This window comes from Emys orbicularis, chromosome 3 (assembly GCF_028017835.1).
Source record: "Emys orbicularis isolate rEmyOrb1 chromosome 3, rEmyOrb1.hap1, whole genome shotgun sequence".
Taxonomy (NCBI): domain Eukaryota; kingdom Metazoa; phylum Chordata; order Testudines; family Emydidae; genus Emys; species Emys orbicularis.
The window spans coordinates 100,810,551-100,831,026 of NC_088685.1; the positions used below are offsets into that span (position 1 = coordinate 100,810,551).

Genomic DNA, 20,476 nt, shown 5'->3' on the forward strand with positions numbered 1-20,476 from the left:
CACATGGCCCCAACAGCCCACCGCTTAGCCCACCTTGTCCCCAGAATAACAGTCGTCTTCTGCTGTGTGCTACTATAATCAGAATGGTAGCGGAAGCAATAGCAATCTGTGCTGCAGTGCTGAAAGTTCAAGGTTCAGTCCCTGCTTAGGGTGCTGTAGTTGCATAATAACTTTTACCCCTTTCCTTTAAAAAACCTAGGAAATTTAACTTAAATATACTACATTAAAAGAACATTTATTTCAGTGGCAAAGTCAAGCACTTGAAAGTTCAAAAATCTGGCATTGCCTGTTGTCCATGAAACCTTGATTAGGCCTGTTTGTACTGTAAATGACTTTACTGAGTGCAAGGCAGTTGGGATTAGGTCCACTATCTTCAAGAACGCCTCCTGGGATGGTCTCCTCCTTCCCATCCTCAAGCACAGGTCTCGTCTACATGAAAGATACATGTGTAGCTACATGCTGCAGTCCCTTTTGTCCCTGTCAGAATCTTTCACTGCAGCAGGGAAAGGCTCCGGCAGTGGGACACTATGCTGTAGAAATTAGCAGTGTAGATGGGTAGGGAGGAACTGCATTGGCATGTAGAGAGCTGTGTAGTGTCCATATCTTAAGATATGTCTTTTCTGTACTCCCCTTAGCAGTGCCTTGCTGTCTACACTGCTGTTTATACCCGTGCTGAGGGGTCATGCAATGCATGTACTCTACATGCCACCTTAAGTGTAGACACACCACAGGGTGAGCCATGGCAGAAGAACTGCAGTTCAGCATTGAGATGTAGCAGTTAATATAAAATGTCTCAGTGAGATTAATGAGATTTCATACAATATGCTTATTTACCGATTCTGCGGTATAGTCTCCTCTTGGAGCACACACACAGCTCTCATTAGCACAATTTATGTATGTATATTGAGAAGAGATTGCACCTTGGCAGTCATTAGAAAGAAATGTTTAAAAAAAAACAAACCCATCACCAGGTATTGTGTACAGTAGTAGATTTTCAAAGTTAAATTATTCAGCGATTAAATAAAAAGTAAAGAAACAACAAAAGGTCTCTGCTTACAGGGAACACAAGGCACTTGCAAAATGTCTATTGAAAATCAAGCTTTTTTTTTTAGCTGTAGCGTGACAAAAAACATCAAAAACTGCAAAGAGATTTTTGATGCCATGGAACTATATACTGCGATGTTTTAGCTACTGTTACTAAGAATAATTACATGAAGGCTAGTAACCAGTACTCTGAGTTTAAGCCCACATCATAAGCTTGCTTTTCAGGAGTACTGAGTAGCAGATGCTTCAGGTGAAGTTGATGGGAACTGTGGGTATTCAATACCTCTAAAACTCAGATCCTTAATTTTAAAGATAATGTGGGGGGCGTGGATCAGCATTCACATTGCATTCCCTGTCCATACCCAGCCCGGGCCGGGAAAGCTAATGATCCAACCAGTGGATCAAATTTGGTGATGAATCCTGGGCACATGCTGCCTGAGGCACATTGCACATACACTAAGAAGAAAGATGATGTTATAAAGATGGTATTTCTCATGGAAACACCAACAGGCCCCTCATCATAACACTGCTTCCAGCTACTGCTATCAAAAAGATGTAACATGAGATAGTTTTATTCACATAAAAATACATTAAAAATAAAGGATCTGTCTTAAATCAACAATAAAGATATACAAATTTAAAACTGAGCCTGCATTTTAAATTCAATGTACTTATATTCAATATTTCTCAGACCTCTGATAACTGACTTAAACTACATAGCCAACACAATTTGAGTTACCAATGGAATGGTTAGGTTTAAGCCAAACCCTGAACATAATTGAGGAGGGGTTATGTAACTTTCCTATTTGCCTTTTAGAATATAGTGGAGTTGGCCTATGGTACAGGGTAGCACAATCCTGAGGACTGCATAGTGGCTTTTATGGGTGATTCTAGTGGCTGGAAATAGCCAGAGCATTGGAATACCCTGGCAAAACTCCTTCCCCTGACAATACTCATGCCCCCTGAACTGGTGGCATCTGTGGGGTGGCATAGAGCTGTCTAAACCCACTATATCTACCAGGGACTGCCTCTATGTTGGGGGAATTATTTGTGGAATCCTTACAGCTACTTTACAATGCCTTTATATTGGCAAAACTGATAGGAGCTACAGAGCCCTGATGTGTCACATCCTAAAAGTTCCGTACTTCTAACAGTTACACCAGTATGTGCTAATACAATTCTTTCTTGCTTTCTTTCTCTGCCTCAGTCATCCAGATCCCTTATGTGATGGACATCTGAAAAATAGTCACACAATCTTCCACATAGGGTATGTCTACACAGCAATGCAGTGCACAGCCCTGCAGGTCTGAGCCCAGGCTCAAGCCAAACTCCCCTTGCGTCCACACTGCAAATGTGCCAATCTAGGGCTCAGACCCAAGGTCCCAGGATCCTGCAGGGCTCGAGTGTATGAGCTCGTGTTAAACTGGGACCTTGGGTCTGAGCCCTATTGGTTTCCTGTGTGCATGTGGCCCCGGCTTGACTCTGGTCCCAGAAGTCCTCCGGCTGTATCCCAGAGTTCCTGGTGGCAGAGAAGCAGTGCTGCAGGTAGGGTGACCAGATGCCCCAATTTTATAGGGACAGTCCCGATTTTGGGGACTTTTTCTTATATAGGCTCCTATTACCCTCCACCCCCGTCCCGATTTTTTACACTTGCTGCCTGGTCACCCTAGCTGCAGGCAGCCAGCACCATGGCCAGAAGTGCCATTACTGTCTGGCCACATGCCCTCCCTTTGCCTGCGCCTCTCGCAGTGGTGGCTTCGACTCTCCTTTGCTGATGCATGGAGCTTGCCCAGAGCAGGGAGCAAAGTTGCCAGGTGGGCGGTTGCATGCACTCGCCACCCTCACAGTGCATGCAGCCTGGGCATCCCTGCACAGGCAGCCCCAAGGAGAGCAAGTGGGGCTTGGGAGCAAGGGACAGAGTGGAGCAGGACCAAGCAGTGGCCCTGCAGGAAGGGGCAGGGGCAGAGCTCCCAGCTCAGCACGGCCGGGGCTCTCTGGGTGGCTCTTACTACTGCCTGGCTCTGGCTTCTGGCCTGGCCAGGGACAGGCTCGGGGGGAAGAAGAGGAGAAAGGGGTGGGGCCTCGTGGTGAGGCTGGCTAAGGCCCATCTCAGCTCCTCCCAACGGGAAGAGGCTGGTGCTGCCCCTGAGCCTTGGACAGGTGTGGAGCAGCGCTATAGGGAATCTGGGACAAATGCTGTCCCAGAGTCATTCAGTCCAGGACAAGGACTTGAAATGTACATTTCAGGACTGTTCCACCCTATTAGGGATGGTTGGTCACCCTCGGGGGGAGGTAGGCATTTTGGGATATATTTACTTTGACTTGGATCTGCACACTGCAATGTGGATGCCAGAGCCCTAGGTTCGAGCATGGGTCAGAAAATTCTTAACCGAGGATTAAAATACATTGTAGACATTCAAGCCCAGGGTTCCCTGCCACAGATCAGCTGACTTGAGTCCCACTAACTCTCGGCTTACATTACTGTGTAGACATAGCCATAGAAACTTAATACCCATTAGAACAATCTAATCTAGTTAGTCATTTTCCAGAAGTGATCAGCAACTTTAAATGTGTCATCTTTCAATCTTTAGCAGCCCTGACTTCATAATATTTTTAATGGTTGCAGCTGACAAAGTATAAAGTATAAACAGAATTTGTCCCCAGGTGTCAAGCTTTATAGGAGTGGCTATTCGACAGTCCCTAAAATAGGGATGCTGCACATTTCTGAACAGTAAACACAATTCCATAGCTGCAGGAGCAAAGTGCTCTTGACTGTGCTAGGGAAAAAAGGCACTGAGTAGTGAGAATATATATCCTGGCTCCAGCCCCTTTTTGCTGCATTCCTGGGCAGGCTTAGTGGTCAGGCCCAAAAAAGTTACACCAGGGTCTAACCTGAAATAAAATGCTCCATGAAGCGATGTCCAGAATCCTTGCCCTAATAGAAGGTATGTAATGGTGGGCTTGCCCCTTTAAAGCGTGGAGGCCTGGAACTGACCATCCCTGTACAATTAGCCCTGCCTGGCACACCTAATGGAGTGTGACATTTATTTAGCAGTATGAGCTGGGTATGGAAGAGCTGATTCTCTCTCCTGTAAAGAGCTGCAGGAAGTTGCAAAGAGAGAGACTGCAGAGTCTGCTAAGAGTCAGAGACAGTGGCAGAGGCCTGCTAAGGCAGGGAATGTTGGCTGGGAGCAAGTAGACTCCAGCAGGGGATCCTGAGTTTTCAGGGAAAAGGCTCCAGGAAAGGAAGGCCTGGGAGACCCACAGCAAGAAGACTGGGAGCATGGACTTGATGAGGATTTGAGAACTTTTATTTTTAATATTTTGTTATCTTAATAAATCAAGCCCCAGGGATGGGTGGTGTTGAACTTAAGAGTCTGTTTTGGTAATTTGACTGAGAGAGCCCTGGCCTTGGGAGGTGGCTTGTTCACAAGGGGAAAGAGAGAACCAGAGGCACAGCCCGCAGTCATTGTTCCCTCATCCCTGAAGTGATGTTATGTTATGTTGACAATGTATTACATAATGGTGACATTCAATCAGAGATTGTAATACAACTCTGATTTGAGAAAGGTGCTCTCTGGGCCCCAAACTTTGTTAGGATCGCTGATCATAGATGTACTCTGAGTGCAAACCTGTAAAGCGTGGAGGGGCCAATGCTGCCAGATCTGGTTGAGGTAGATTCAGATTGATTGGCATCTGTACATTGCATGCACATTACTGTGGGTTTGGGCTTTGCTTTATGCAGGCCATCTTTGGGAACTTAAATGTTTGTTGATTGGCTGCTTCTGGATCAGACTCTAGGAAAGCTGGTTGTTTCTATCAGCAGCAGGCCTCTCCATTTGAATTCTCAAAACCAGCCCGTGATGGGAAATGCTGTTGTATCTTTGTTGCTCAGGCTTCTATAAGTTCTTTCAAAGTATGACTTACTCTAATTTCAGTGTGTAGCCCAAACGCTGCAGTCGCTTTACTTACTGCTCTGGTCAGAAATACTGGAGTGGGCCCTTGTTCTTGAACTTTGAATATGGAAAATGAATAATTTGGGCCAAGCTCTACAGTGGAGTTCTAAGGGGTATAAATTAAGCCCAGGTGTGTAAACTACTTGAATTTAAGGATGAAAATCCATGTTGGGATTCTGAGGTGCAATTAAGAACCTGGGGACAGATTTAAAAGGCAGTTAAAAATGCAGATAGGCACCCTGTGGGCTTTAGGGTTGCCAACTTTCTAATCTAAGAAAATTGAACACCCTTGCCCTGACCCTTCCTGGAGGCCCCACCCCTTCCCCATCTCTTCTCCAAGGCCCCGCCCTTCACTCACTCCATCCCCCATCCCTCTGTCTCTTGCTCTTCCCCACCCTCACTCACTTGCTCATTTTCACTGGGCTGGGGCAGGGGATTGGGTTGTGTGAGGGGGTGAGGGCTCTGGTTTGGGCTGGGGCTAGGGATGAGGGGTTTGGAGTGTGGGAGGGGGCTCTGGGTTGAGGAAAGGGGTTGGGGTGTGGGAGGGGGTACAGGCTCTGGGTTGGGGGTGCAGGCTCCTGGTGGGGTCAGAAATGCAGGGTTCAGGGTGGGAGAGGGGGCTCAGGGCTGGGGCAGGGGGTGGGTAATGGGGGAGTAAGGGCTCTGGGGTCGGGGTGCAGGCTCTGTGGTGGGTCTAGGAATGAGGGGTTTGGGACGCAGGAGGGGGCTCAGGGATGGGGTAGGGGGTTGAAGTGCGGAAGCAGGTGAGCATCGCAGGCTCTGAGCGGCGCTTACTGGGCATGGTTCCTGGCCAATAGGAGCTGTGGAGCCGGTGCTTGGGGCGGGGGCAGCACGTAGAGCCACCTATGCCTACGAGCCAGAGGGACATGACTGCTGCTTCCCAGGAGCCACGCAGAGCCAGGTAGGGAGCCTGCCAGCCCCGCGCCAACTGGACTTTTAATGCCCTGGTCAGCAGTACTGACCGGAGCTGCCCGGGTCACTTTTTGACCAGGTGTTCCAGTTGAAAACTGGACAGCTGGCAAGCCCTAGTGGGCCTGAATGTCTGTGCAAACCTGATCCCTGGTCCTTGGAGGTGCAGGTCCTCTGCACATTCCATTTGTGGTGTTCAGTGTCTCTAAGGATTTAACCTTATCGCTAGTGTGATGAAGGCAGCTGAAACCATGGAAGAAAGAGAAATATCAACTATCACATCTACTCAGGTGAACACCATAAAAGGTCACAGATAAAAATTTATCATCATATACCCCTATATGGAAACTATATTCTCATCAATTAGAACATTAAATATTAAAATTGGATCAATGAATTCCTTTTGTTATATATACAAGATAGTATGCCATATATGTTGTAACTGTATGAATCATTTATAGCAGCGGTTCTCAAACTATTGTACTCATGACTCCTTTCAGACAGCAAGCGCCTGAGTGCGACTCCCCCCCCCCATTATAAATTAAAAAAAACTTTTTTATATTTAACATTACTATAAAGGCAGGAGGCGAAGCGGGGTTTGGGGTGGAGGCTGACAGCTCACAATCCCCCATGTAATAACCTCACGACCCCCTGAGGGGTCATGACCCCCAGTTTGAAAACCCCTGATTTATAGCCACAAGTTCAAATGCATATGTAAACCAGATATAAAAATATAAAATTGATACTCTGACTATGGTATCATTATCCACAAATGTAATAAAATTTAATACTGGGTCTATTGGAATGTATTGTTATATGATACAGGTATATAATATCAATACATTTTACAAAACATATAGAATAAGGTCTTCAGCTGCTGTCAATCAGCAGAGATCCATTGAACTCAATGAAGTTCTGCTACTTTACACGAGGTAAGGTTCTGGCTATGAATACAGGATTAATATAGTTTCAGTAATTGAACATTTATACGTTACAGTATTGTGACACACAGGTGCCCCAATATTCACCACTCTCATGTAATTAGGATATGTTTTGTACAAAGTATGCCTTGTGAGATATCATTCAAAGTAGGGGCATTGCCAGCAGATCGAGGGACGTGATCGTTCCCCTTTATTCGACATTGGTGAGGCCTCATCTGGAGTACTGTGTCCAGTTTTGGGCCCCACACTACAAGAAGGATGTGGAAAAATTGGAAAGAGTCCAGCGGAGGGCAACAAAAATGATTAGGGGTCTGGAGCGCATGACTTATGAGGAGAGGCTGAGGGAACTGGGATTGTTTAGTCTCCAGAAGAGAAGAATGAGGGGGGATTTGATAGCAGCCTTCAACTACCTGAAGGGGGGTTCCAAAGAGGATGGAACTCGGCTGTTCTCAGTGGTGGCAGATGACAGAACAAGGAGGAATGGTCTCAAGTTGCAGTGGGGGAGGTCTCGGTTGGATATTAGGTCCCTTCCAACCCTGATATTCTATGATTCTATGATTCTAAAAGTATTGATCTGCTAGACATTAATATCTTGTTGGACTGTATGTGCTATCGTTGTATGTGAAGTTATGAAGTTATGGCTATGTATGTGTTACTGAAATATGTTGTGAGGTTGAAAACACTCACAAGCAGCCTTTCAGGTACAACAGTAAAAAAACCAAACAATGTTAATGGCTTACTGAGGAAATGCACGCAAGCACAAGTATTACCCCAGGAACTGTGTACAATAGAAATCTCTCAGAGATAGCACTACACAATGGGAGCTGTTTGACCCAGGTCACAGCAAAAGAGCTTTCCAGCAAGTGGGAAAAAAATATAAAAGGGGGAAAAGGACAGCATAAGGGGAACTCGCTCTCCCTACAACAACACACCTGGAAACACCTGAGGAATAAAGACTGAACGGGGGGAAGTGATGTTCCCAGGCTAAAGGGATTTCTAGTCTCTGTATGAAAACCTGGGAAACCCAAGCTGCAAAGCCAAGGCAGCTTGTGCCTTAAGAATCTGCCAGTCTGTTTATCACTCAGGGTGAGGATTTGCTAATTCATATCCTACCTATCTAGTATATTAAGCTCAGTTTGTGGTTTTGTTTATTTACTAGGTAATCTGCTTTGATCTGTTTGCTATCACTTATAATCACTTAAAATCTATCAGTTTCTAGTTAATAAACTTATTTTATATTTTAATCCAAACCACACTGCATTTGACTAAGGTGTCTAGGAAAAATCTCAGCTTGGTTACCACTAGTGTGTATGGTCCTCTTCACATTGAGGGAGAGGCGGACTGGGTTTAAACCCATATACTGGCCAGATTTGACCAAGGAAGGATGGTACTGCTCTGGGGTCCTAGGCTAAGTTCCCTCTGAGCTGCGTGGCCATGCAGTTGACTATAAAGTGCCATGCAGGCAGTCAGGGCTGCGGCGGGGAGAGATGCCTGTAGTGCCCCTCCCCCGCCCCTGACCCAGCCCAGCCCCAGACCTGCCACGACTGGGTATAGGCACCCCTCCTCTGGCCCCGACCCAGCCTGACCCCGAACCTGCTGTGGCTGGGGGACAGGCATCCTTCCCCTGGTCCTGACCCAGCCCGGCCCTGAACCTGCCAGGGGACAGGTGCCCCTCCCCCCCAGCCAGGTGCTGCTGCAGGGAGAGAGGGCTGGGGGGAGTCCTCTCTCCCCACCATAGCCCTGGGGAGCCCAACTGTACCCCAAACTCCTCAGCCCCACCCTAGGGCCCACACCTCCAGATGGCACCTTCACCTCCCCAAACCCCAACCCTCTCTGCCCCAGCCTTGAGCCCCTCATCCCTGGACCCACCCCAGAGCCCACATCCCCAGCCAGAGCTCACCTCCCCTGAACTCCAACCCTCTTCCGCAGCCATGAGACCCTCATCCCCCAGCCCCACCCCAGAGCCCGCACCCCCTGCACCCTAACACTCTGCCCCCAGCCCTGAGCCCCCTCCAACACGCCGAACCCCTCGGCCCCAACCCGCTATATGAATTTTGTTATGCTCACATCACACATCACCTCCATATTGGTGAACATAACAAAATTCATTCCACACATCGGTGGGAAAAATTAGAGGGAACACTGGTCTGAGGCTGGTGCTTAGAGATCTACAAGTGACTGCATCTGGGTGTGTCCCTATCGTGTGAATGTGGGTGAAAGTGCAAGCTTGGAGGGCTTTGCAACTTGTCATGGCAACACCGTGTGAGAGGGAGCCCCGGCTGGTGGGTCAGAGGGCTCAGTGATACCCCAGTTCCAGGTGGAACCCATCCCAACTATATTTTAAATGTAAAAAGGAGTGAGTTTCACACTATTGAAAGCACTTTGAAACTCTTTGGTAGGACAGATGAGTTTTCTGCAGCCCTGAGCTTTGTGTGTGCTGCTGAGAGTTTTGGGGAAGTCCATCTCAATTGGGTTATAAATTAAAGTAGTGATGGGATACTTTATTTTACATCTTCCTAATAGCTGTTTTCTGGCCGCTTGCACTACTTCAGGACACAGTAGGCTTAGTGGGACTTTTATTTTGACATTCTTTTTCTTTGGCGCACCATGTCATCTCTTCTGAATACACTCCTCTTCCATGTTGTTGGTATGTAAAGACTACTTTGGTACTACCATATTGTTAGAATCTAGACTACTGTGAAAACCAGTGTAAAAGTTTGCTATTTTATTGCTAGCTAGAAGTATAACTTGAATCTCTCTGTCAGAGTATACTTTTCTTCATCCTTTTATCTTATAATTTTGGGTTATGTCTTTTCTTAAAGGTAGTTTTAACTGCACAGGTTTTCATTTGCATGTACAGTGGAAGAATATTAAACATGTTTCCTTGGAAACTTTAAATGTCTGAAACAATCATTTACATAAACAATGCTGTCATCAAAATTTCACATTCTTCAGTTGAAGGAAAAAACGTAAACATTTCCAATGCAAATAAGTACTATTTAATAGGCAGACAATCTAAAAAAGCCTCCTTTATTGAATTTCATAATGACCAAAAAGTTACTTATCCTTAAAATAATTCCAGATTATAATATAATTTCATTTGTGGATTAACTGTGTGCACTGAAATAACTGCTTAGAGTGTTTTCAAATTCAACTTAAACATTTATCTCTAATTGCCATGCAAAACACTATTGCCCTTTCCTCTGGGTAAGGCAAAAACAACTGTCATTCCCATTTTAACAGAGCTTGTTTCCACCTGTCAAGAGCATTCTGATTGCTTTAATCAATCTGTTCATAACTCCTGATTTTTCTCTTGTAAGGTTTGCATAGAAATTCCCTCAAATTCTTATATGTTCAGTGATCTGTGCTAACTCAATTTTTTTCTGCCTTAGATACCTATTTTATAGTATTCCCCTAACCAGACATAAAGGGTTTTTTCCATACTTCAGAGAAGTAAAAGAAAACACAAAATGTATTGCACACCTGCTCTGTTGCACTTACCCACATACAATATATCCATTAGAAAACTCCAACCGTATTAGTAAATAAATAATTATTCCCCACTTTGCCACCTTCATGCTCCCCCATAAACAAAACACAGAAAAACTGTAGCTTGCCCCCTGTTGCTGTTGTGTTCTGTTTTAAAATACTGGACCAAGCAAGACTAAGTAGCAGGGTTCAAAGCTGCAGACACTAAGGGTATATCTATACTGCAACAAAACACCCACAGCTCATCTGGGTCAGCTGACTCGGACTTGCAGAGCGTGGGCTGTGGGGTTATAAAATTGCAATATAGATGTTCAGACTTCTGCTGGAACCTAGATGTGGGACTCTCTTGCTTCGTGGGGTCTCAGAGCTGGGCACCAGCCCAAGCCCAAATGTCTACACTGCAATTTTATTGCCTTACAGCCCGAACAGCCCTCTTACCCCGGCCCGCCATCCACAAGCCTGAGTGAGCTGACTTGGGCCAGCCACAGGTATTTACTGAAGTGTAGCTAGACCCTGAATGAAGCCCTTCTTTCTGAACTGATTAGCTACTTTGTCCTTTTAAAAAAATATTTTAATAAACTGCCATATGTAAGTAGTATTGCTACCGTATTGCTAAATATCTAGTTCTATACTGGAATCTATAATAATTAATAATATGTAATATAATATTGTATTTAAATAGATCCAGGAGTCTTAAACCACTTTGAGCGACTAGTATTATTACCTACATTTTTCAGATGTGGAAACAATGGCAAAGAGAAGTTAAGTGACTTGCCAAAGGTCACACAACAAGGCATTGATAAAACTGGGTCTAGAAACAAAGTCCCTTGATTTTGAAAGTGAAATGGTTTCATTAAAGTCAGTGACAAAACTCCCATTGACTGTGCTGGGGCCAGGATTTCACCCCCAGCCCATTGTGCTGATTGACAGACCATGCTGAGAGTCTGCAAGAACTGACTTGTCACCAAAATGTATTTCCATTGTTGTATTAGGATTGCAAGTCTATGTTCATAGTTAAACACATTTAGAATACGATATGTTACTTTGACTTAAATTGTATTGTATTTGTATTCATTTTAAATTAGATATAGCATGGAAACTTCATTGAGACATAGCCAATGTTTTGGGGTTCCCCCCCAAAAGATTGGGGGGTTAGAAGAGGATGAACAAGAAAATGTCCATTAAAGTTATCAAAGTCTCAAACAGTGGAAGACCTTTTTTTTTCTTTTCATATTTAAGGTGTCATGAAAATTTGCAAGTGAGCTACTGATTAGTGTATAAACAATGCTAAATGTGAAATATGTCTGTAGACATTTGTTTCTTCCTACTGTATGATGTCGCAAATGAAAAGGAGGTGGGAGAGAAAAAGCAGTTTTAAAAACAATGTTAAGCTAAATTTATGGATATGAAAAAAACACTTTTTCCATCAAGAAAATTATGGAACCAAGTTTAAATTTGATGTCAAATAAAAAGTTATTTTATTATTATTATTATTCTCTTTGGTCCAAATTCATAGTCATCAGTTAAGTTAGACCTGGGATGAAACTACATTGTCTCTTGTTTTGTGAGATATTTACATATTGTATCTCCGATTTATCTCCACCTTCTTTAACTTGGTGATTTTCTCTGAATACAAATGTACACATGGAAAGGCAATTCCAAACCTACAGAAGCAGTTAGCATCTCTTTATTTTCACTTAGTTTAATTATTTTCAGAATCTTTCTCTCTTTTGATAATGTCCCTACTTCCCCCAGGACTCCCTTTTGACCTTTGTTCCCTGTTTTTAAAGTGTGAGTTTCATGTAAAAAAAGTTTAAATATGTCAGTAATAAATTAATCCACCATCTGAGATGAAATCAAAAATGTTCTGAGTGTTGTGATATGATGATATAGTTAAAGCAAAACAAAACAGACTAAGTGTTTAAAATTATGATTAATGTAAATAGGTAAGCATTTTACCTGAATGGCATTGGTAACATTCCATCCAGCTTCCCAAGTGGTGATCAGTTTGATCTGGGCACCTTGCATGTGAGCCTTGGATTGATATCCTGGATCCTGGTGGGAGACATTAAACTCAAGGGTCATGGTAGCATCTTGTTCCTCTTTTTCCTCGCTGTGGGTCTGGTTAAGCTCATCCCTTCTGGCAAAATTCACGTTTTCTTCATCAGCATCTAGGCAACCTTCCCATTTCACCAGCCTGAAAAATAGGGACTGTGTACCCCTAAAGCAATGGGGAAGAGATGAAAGAGTCTGCTTCAGGTAAGCCATCCTGAATATCAGCTATTAAAATAAAATCTTTTCCTGGCTGTCTTTATTTTTTGCAGTAGTTGTGTGTTATTAGTCCCTTTGTTAGATTGGCATTGACACTGTAGCTATGATTTATGAGGTCTGCTGGCCTTCAGTCTTTTATTTGTGTCAGTTTCAAATGCCAAACTAAAGGAACATCCCCAGGGTCTTCAAGGTGCTGCTAGAGTCAATGAGGTTTAGTAGCCTGCAAGCTGAAATTTACAATTCAAATCCTTTTACTTACGGTAAGTACATAGATCAGTCACTCGTGAAGAAGCTACAAGTGGTTGCAAGAATCTGTTCCTGGAAATTATGCAAGCATGTTTTTCAATACAAGTAAATATTCCTCCAAAAAAAAAAATTACTGCATTAAAAAGCAGCACTGACTGACTGATAAAAACAAAATGACTAATATAAATATAGAAGTTAATAGAGCAGGCTATTGCTGGGTTAAATTAAGGTTTATTACATTGTCCACGAGCTAAGTAGTCCCATCATATTTAGACCAAATTATATCATTCATGTGTAGAGTTATAACATCACAACAACTTTAAAAAGAATAATTTATTCAAAATTAAATAGAGAACAGGGGGAAAATACATATAAATAACTATCTACTTCTCCAGATGTGAGAATTTTGTGCTCTTATTTAGTGTCTACAGAGGTCAGTAGAACTTTAAAAATGTTTTTAAAACATAAGCTCAAAGTTTAAAAACTTCTAGCATATTTATAACCATTTCTATTTCATAGTATTTTTCTGAGGAGAGAGTAGAATTTTTTTAATGCTGTTTAGCTCTGTCTGTTCATTCCAGAGCTATAAATATACATTAGTCTTTACACTAACTTTACACACCATAAGACCATAAAAAACTATATCTATTTGTTTCCCTTACTTTCATGGAGAGGCACCTGGGGTTTGTGCAAGGAAGGAAAAGAGAGGGAGTGTAGTTGCAGGATTCACTGGTTTTTAGTGTCATCTCTGCCCATTTTCGGCACAGAAAAGCAATCTTCTCCTGTGAGTCTGGTGTTAAGGAAATCTGCCAGTATCCCTTTGTTAAATCCAGAGTGGTGCTATCCTGGGCTTCTCCCAGCCAGTCTAAGTTCGTCCACCCAAGGCATGGGGTAAACATCAAATTCTGAAACTGTTCACCTTTCTGAAGTCTATACAGAAATGTAGTGAGTCATCTGACTTTGGAACCAGCACAATAGGACTTCTCCAGTCACTTTGGGATAGCCCAAGTTCTGACATGACCTTGAGCTCTTTCTTGATAGCCCTCCTCAATTTTGGGGGGATTGGTTGCAGCTTTTCTGTATTACTGTACTGGGTTCCATATTAATGTGATTGTGGCCCATGGATATCTTCCCAGGGTGGGCTGAGAATATCTTTGTAAAAGTGGCCACCAATTGGAGTGCCTGGTTTTTTTGCTTCTGGTTTAGGTTCTCTCGGAGGGGCACTGAGCTTTCTTTCAGGCAATCTCTAATTTGGGGTCCCAGTTCCTCAGCATATGGCATGATGAAGTGGCTTTCCCTGGCTTCAGCAAATTTACATGGTCAATTTGTCATTCCTTCCCCCCATTCTCCCCTTTTGTCTGATTAAATAGTTTGCAGTTCCTACCTCCTTTACCATCTCATAAGGGCCTTGCCACTTGGCCATCAGCTTTGATTCAGAGATTGGAAGAAGCAATAGAACTCTGTTCCTGGACTGGAAGGCACATAGTCATGCCCCTTTATTATAATGTGACTGTTTTTGTACGTGTGTTCCTTCCTCTAGCATATGGCCCCGTAGCTTCCTGTCTGTCATGTAACTTTAAGACATATTGTACAAGGTTTTTGGTTCTTGGAGCCTGGCTTTCCCATGTCTCTCACACCAGATCTAGTATACCTCTTGGCGGTTGCCCATATAGCACTTGCAGTGGTGAAAATGCAGTCAAAACTTGTGATACTTCCTTAATGGAGAAGAGTAGAGTCAGGAGTAGTTGGTCCCAATGTTATGAGTCTTGGATAATGAATTTCTTGAGCTTTCTCTTTACCATCTGATTAAGTCTTTCCACTAGGCCCTCTGTCTATGGATGGTACACAGATGTGTAGGGGCCCTACCAAATTCACGGCCATGAAAAATGCGTCACGGACCGTGAAATCTGGTCTCCCCCTGTGAAATCTGGTCTTTTGTGTGCTTTTACCCTATACTATACAGATTTCATGGGGGAGACCAGCGTTTCTCATATTGGGGGTCCTGACCCAAAAGGGAATTGCAGAGGGTCACAAGGCTATTTTTGGGAGGTTGTAGTATTGCCACCCTTACTTCTGCGCTGACTTCAGAGCTGGGCGGCCAGAGAGCCGTGGCTGTTGGCCGGACACCCAGTTCTGAAGGCAGTGCCCCAATAGCAGCAGCACAGAAGTAAGGGTGGCAATGCCATACCATGTCATCCTTACTTCTTCCCTGCTGCCTTCACAGCTGGGTGGCCGGAGAGTGGCAGCTGCTGACTGAGGTCCCAGCTCTGCAGGCAGCAGCACTGAAGAATGGCAATACCATACCATGCCATCCTTACTTCTGCGCTGCTGCTCGCAGTGGCTCTGCCTTCAGAGCTGGGCTCCCGGCCAGCAGCTGTTGCTCCCCAGCTGCCCAGCTCTGAAGGCGGCGCTGCCGCCGCCAGCAGCAGCGCAGAAGTAAGGATACCAGTACTGCAATCCCCCCTACAAGAACCTTGCGACCTCCCCCCACAACTCCTTTTTGGGTCAGGACCCCTACAATTACAACACCATGACATTTCAGATTTAAATAGCTGAAATCATGAAATTTGTGATTTTTAAAACCCTACGACTGTGAAATTGGTAGGACCCTACAGATGTGTATAATGCTTTGACTTTTAGTAGGCCACAGAACTCTCTTATCAGCCAGATTGTAAAACCTGTTCCCTGGTCCATCAGGTTCTCTTTGGGAATCCCTACCCAGGCAAAGACCTTCAGCAGCTCATTAGTGATAGTCTTGTCATTCGTTGTCTGGAATGATATAACTTCCGGCTATTGGGTGACCAAGTCCACGATAACAAGGATATGCTGGTGTCCAGAGGTACTCTTCTCTAGGGGGCATATAAGAATGATTATTGTTCATGCAAAGAAGATCTCCATCAAGGGAAAGGGTACTAGTAGAGTCCATGGGACTCCTTTGGTGACCACTAGTTGTCATTTGGGGCATGACGCACATAAATTCTCAACTTCTTTAAGGACCCTGGGCAAAAGTATTGGGTCAGGATCCTAGACTTTGTCTTATCCTTCCCAAGGTCTCCTGCACAAAGGATTGTGTGCACTAAATGTAGGAGCTCAAGATGATATAACCAGGGCACAAGTAATTGCATCCATATCTCATGCCTCTGCTTGTCCTGGTCTAGATGTAGAGTTCTGCATTTTCAGTTTTTATTTGTAAAAACATTCTGGGAATTTGTCAGTGTTTATTTTCCAAACATTAAAACCAGGATGAAATCAGGTTAAAACAAGAATTAAAACATTCGGGGCGGGGGGGGGAGGGAGGGAGGAGAGATGGGGACTTTTCGTAATATACACATTTTACTACAGTATAATTGAAACCTTTTTTTAATGTACAAAGGTATTTTTTCTCTCTGAGCTAGTAGTATTTCCAGAAATCCTGGTTTGTATATGATTGCATAATTTTCTTCAAAGTATCCTCACTCATACAGAGCCTCTTGCTGTCTTGGAGGTAGTCCAACTTTGAAAATAAGTGCTCCTCATCAATAGATTCAGGGGGTACACCCAAAGCTCACCTTGCCAATTTGCTGGAGATAGGAAGTGTGTTTTGATGACTGGTCCAAAAAGCCAGCACATCTAGCTTCATATTATCAGGGTTAGGCATGTTCAGATTTGAGATTTCATCTTTAGTGGCAAATAGTTGAAACATTCTGGAATAACAGTCATAGTCTGCTGCAAAATTCACCTTGAGGAAGGGGTGCAACACCTGGATGACAGTCCAAAAATAATCTTTGGCACCCAACATTTTGGGGATCAGTTAATGGGCTACAGTCATCTCCCATTTCTTGTGAGCATTGGTTTTGAATGCTTTTTTGGTTTTCTTGTGTTCTCGGGTCATAAGGATTTCCAAAAACAGCTGGGTTTTCTCACAGTATGTTTCTCTTGAAGCTTTTGTGCTCATTTCAGCTGATATTTTGGTTGTCAGGATCCGGAAAACATCTGAATTGGCAAACATTTTGGCAGTAATCAGAGAAAACCCCAATGTTTTCTGTGTGTCACATGGTGATTCCAAGTTTTCAACAATGAATGTTACCTTGGTGCACAGAATCTGGTGGTCATTTTGGTTATTTGCAAGTCTCGTCAGAGTTTCTGCTTTAGAACCAACAAACTCAGGATGCTCCAGGAGACATATTAGCGCAGTCCATGCATTATTTACAAGACAGGCAGTGAAGTACAAGCTCATTCACCTATGTGGTACACCACAGAGGTAGTCGGCAGTCGGCTTTGCACTCATCTCACACTGTGTAAAACAAAGCCTTAAACTTGTTTGCATGCTTGAAAATGGCTCCAAATCCAATGATGCAAGATTTCACGTCTTTCATTTCTTCTGTACCAGTAGCTACTGACAGTGCAACACTAATTAGGTGAGCAGGGCAGGTAGTACAAAGCAGCTCCAGTTTCTGATTGAGTTTAATCTCCTGTGCAAATTTAGCCATGTAGGAAGCAGAATCTGTTAGTTGTAGCCAGATTTTCCCAAGTTAGTTGGTACATATCAAACATGTCAGTTATTGCTGCATTGATAAAATGGCTATCAGCAGAGAGGATGAATGTCACATCAGCACAAAACAAGTTTTATTTTGGGTTTATTCACTTTGAAATCAAAAACAAAAGGCCAAGAATTGGACAATCCAAAACATCAGGAGACTCGTCAAAAATCAGACTAGATACCACATTTCCATCAGTTTGTTCCATCAGTCTAGATACTAAAATATCATCATTTTATTTCAGATACTTACTTGTGAGCTTCTCTGCATTTGGAAGGGTTTTTGCTGCTGCACAGTATTATCTCACAAAGTCACCAATAGGCCCCTCTACAATTAACAGCGATTGTCTGGCAAAACAAAGAGCATGCACAAATTCATTGACACAATCATGCTGTGTCTTCTCTCTTTCATTAAAGCCACGGTGACTGTTTATCCCAAAGTTCACTTTCTTCTTTAAGCTTCCTTTTGACATGCTCCTTTATTCTGTCAGCACGAGCACTGACCTCAATGCTGCAGTACTTGCAGCGCAATGCATCCTTTTCACTCCAGTCTACTTTTCTTGAAATTTTCTAAGCACTGATTTTCTTGTTGGTATTCAGGCATAGATTTGCATTTTCACCCCATCTTTACCTTTTTACCTTATCTTTATCTGCAGAGGATTGATTGTTTAAATTCAGCACCACACTAAATGGACTCAAAGAAATAGGTGGGCAGCATCTCCTTGTGAGCCAATCATAGTGTGATATTAACATTGTTTGATTTTTCCAACCTCCACCGTGTGTGTTCTATGTTTTACACTGTAGAACTGCTTCAATCTCAGAGCTCCAGGACATAACAATCGCATAAAGCATTAGTGTTTTTTTTTTTTTAAAGTACCCCCAAAAATATTGAGTGGATTGATAAACTGGTGTAAAGCAGTAAAAACCAAACTCCTTTAATAAAAAACCTCATAATTTATCGGTGAAAATTGGTGAAAACTGAAAATGCAAAACACTATCTACATGATATAACAAGTCTGTCTTAATGACAAAAATGAGGGTATGGCCATGCCCTCAGGAGGTCCACTTCCCCATCATCTATCACTGCTACTTGTTCAATGACCCGGCTCAAAGTATCATAATTTCTTTGCTCCATGCAGAAATCCAAGAAGCCTGTTAGCCTCTCTGGGTCCAGTTGCAGAGGGGCGGTCTAATTTTGGCCTATGGAATGCTGTTCTGCGGCATCTTTTGGATTGACTATAGAGTCTGTTGTCTTCATTATGCCTATGAAAGGGGTTGCCTTTATCACCTCTCTCTCTGGGACTTCTTCCTTCTAGGCCGGGAGGTAATTAGGTTAGAGTCCTTGTCAGTGCATGTTGAAGCTTCTAAATGATCACTTGTAGCTCTTCTTTATGATCAACTGGACTACTTCACAAAATGCTAAATGTATACCCAGACACTGATATGTTGTTCTTCTCTACAGTAGAGTGGGAAATAGGGCAGAAAAATGTCCTGACTTAAAATCTGTTGCATCTGCTTCAAAATTGTATGCATACATGGACAGTAACTCTTGCTCTAAAGCAGAACCAGGTTTGTTTGTTTACACCAAGAGTAGCCACCTCTATCAATGGTGCCTCCCTGTTTGCCATGAGAGAGAAAGAGAGAGAGAGTAAGCCATTAAAAAGTGGAGGCAAGGAGGATAAAAAAAAAAGTAAGCAAAATTCACTGAGAAAACGTTACTATTTATAGCCTTGCTTTCTCTAGAGGTTTGGTGAAAGTCTAGAAGTTCTTGAGTTTTGTTCTTTCCCCAAACCCCCATTTCATAGAATCATAGAACTGGAAGGGACCTCGAGAGGTCATCTAGTCCAGTCCCTGCACTCAAGGCAGGACTAAGTATTATCTAAACCATCCCTGACAGGTGTTTCTCTAACCTGCTCTTAAAAATCCCCAATGATGGAGATTCCACAACCTCCCTAGGCAATTTATTCCAGTGCTTAACCACTCTGACAGGAAGTTTTTCCTAATGTCCAGCCTAAACCTCCCTTGCTGCAATTTAAGCCCATTGCTTCTTGTCCTATCCTCAGAAGTTAAGAAGAACAAATTTTCTCCCTCCTCTTTGTAACAACCTTTTATGTACTTGAAAATTGTTATCATGTCCCCTCTCAGTATTCTCTTTTCCAGACTAAACAAACCCATTTTTTTCAATCTTCCCTCATAGGTCATGTTTTCTAGACCTTTAATCATTTTTGTTGCTCTTCTCTGGACTCTCTCCAATTTGTCTACATATTTTCTGAAATGTGGCACCCAGAACTGGACACAATACTGCACTTGAGGCCTAATCAGCACGGAGTAGAGCGGAAGAATTACTTCTCGTGTCTTGTTTACAATACTCCTGCTAATACATCCCAGAATGATGTTTGCTTTTTTTTTGCAACAGTGTTACACTGTTGACTTATATTTAGCTTGTGATCCACTATGATCCCCAGATCCCTTTCCTCAGTACTCCTTCCTAGGCAGTCACTTCCCATTTTGTATGTGTGCAACTGATTGTTCCTTCCTAAGTGGAGTACTTTGCATTTGTTCTTATTGAATGTCATCCTATTTACTTCAGACCATTTCTCCAGTTTGTCCAGATCATTTTGAATTTTAATCCTATCCTCCAAAGCACTTGCAACCCCACCCAGGTTGGTATCGTCCACAAACTTTATAAGTGTAAAATGGTAGACTTCACCTATTAACAGTCCTGGGCTACTGCATCTTCAAGTCCCTAGGATGCTGCTTGGGTTTCTCCAGTGAGTAGTGGAGCAAGCCAGATTGCCCACTGGGCTGGGGGCCATTGAGAGGTCATGGTCACTCTTGCAAAAGGTGCCAAGAATGAGTGGTTCCCTGAAGTGTAGGGGACTCACTCCCCATAGTGGTGGGACCCTGAGGAGTTGCAGCTGGTACCAGGTCCACCATCCATTGTAACAACTGTTGCTGGTGCAATGCCATCTGTTTGAACAGTTGTTGCTGCCTCTGTTGTTGCTGTGCTTGAGTCAGACAGCCATTGCAGAAGCTGATTGACCTCCAGAGCTTCCCTTTTCTGCTGAGACAATTAAACTCAA

The 20,476-nt window shown here is 43.4% G+C and overlaps 1 protein-coding gene across 1 annotated transcript in view; it reads right to left on the reverse strand.

Annotated features, from left to right (window-relative positions):
• LOC135876229 (vesicular inhibitory amino acid transporter-like) overlaps nucleotides 1-16,655 on the reverse strand; it is a 40,305-nt gene extending 23,650 nt beyond the window's left edge. The window contains exons 1-2 of the mRNA XM_065401427.1: nucleotides 16,426-16,655; nucleotides 12,320-12,557 (exon numbers count right to left, since the gene is read on the reverse strand). Of these exons, the coding sequence (XP_065257499.1) occupies nucleotides 12,320-12,557; nucleotides 16,426-16,655 (468 nt within the window). The remainder of the gene's footprint in view (nucleotides 1-12,319; nucleotides 12,558-16,425) is intronic.
• Between the last annotated feature and the right edge of the window lie 3,821 nt (nucleotides 16,656-20,476).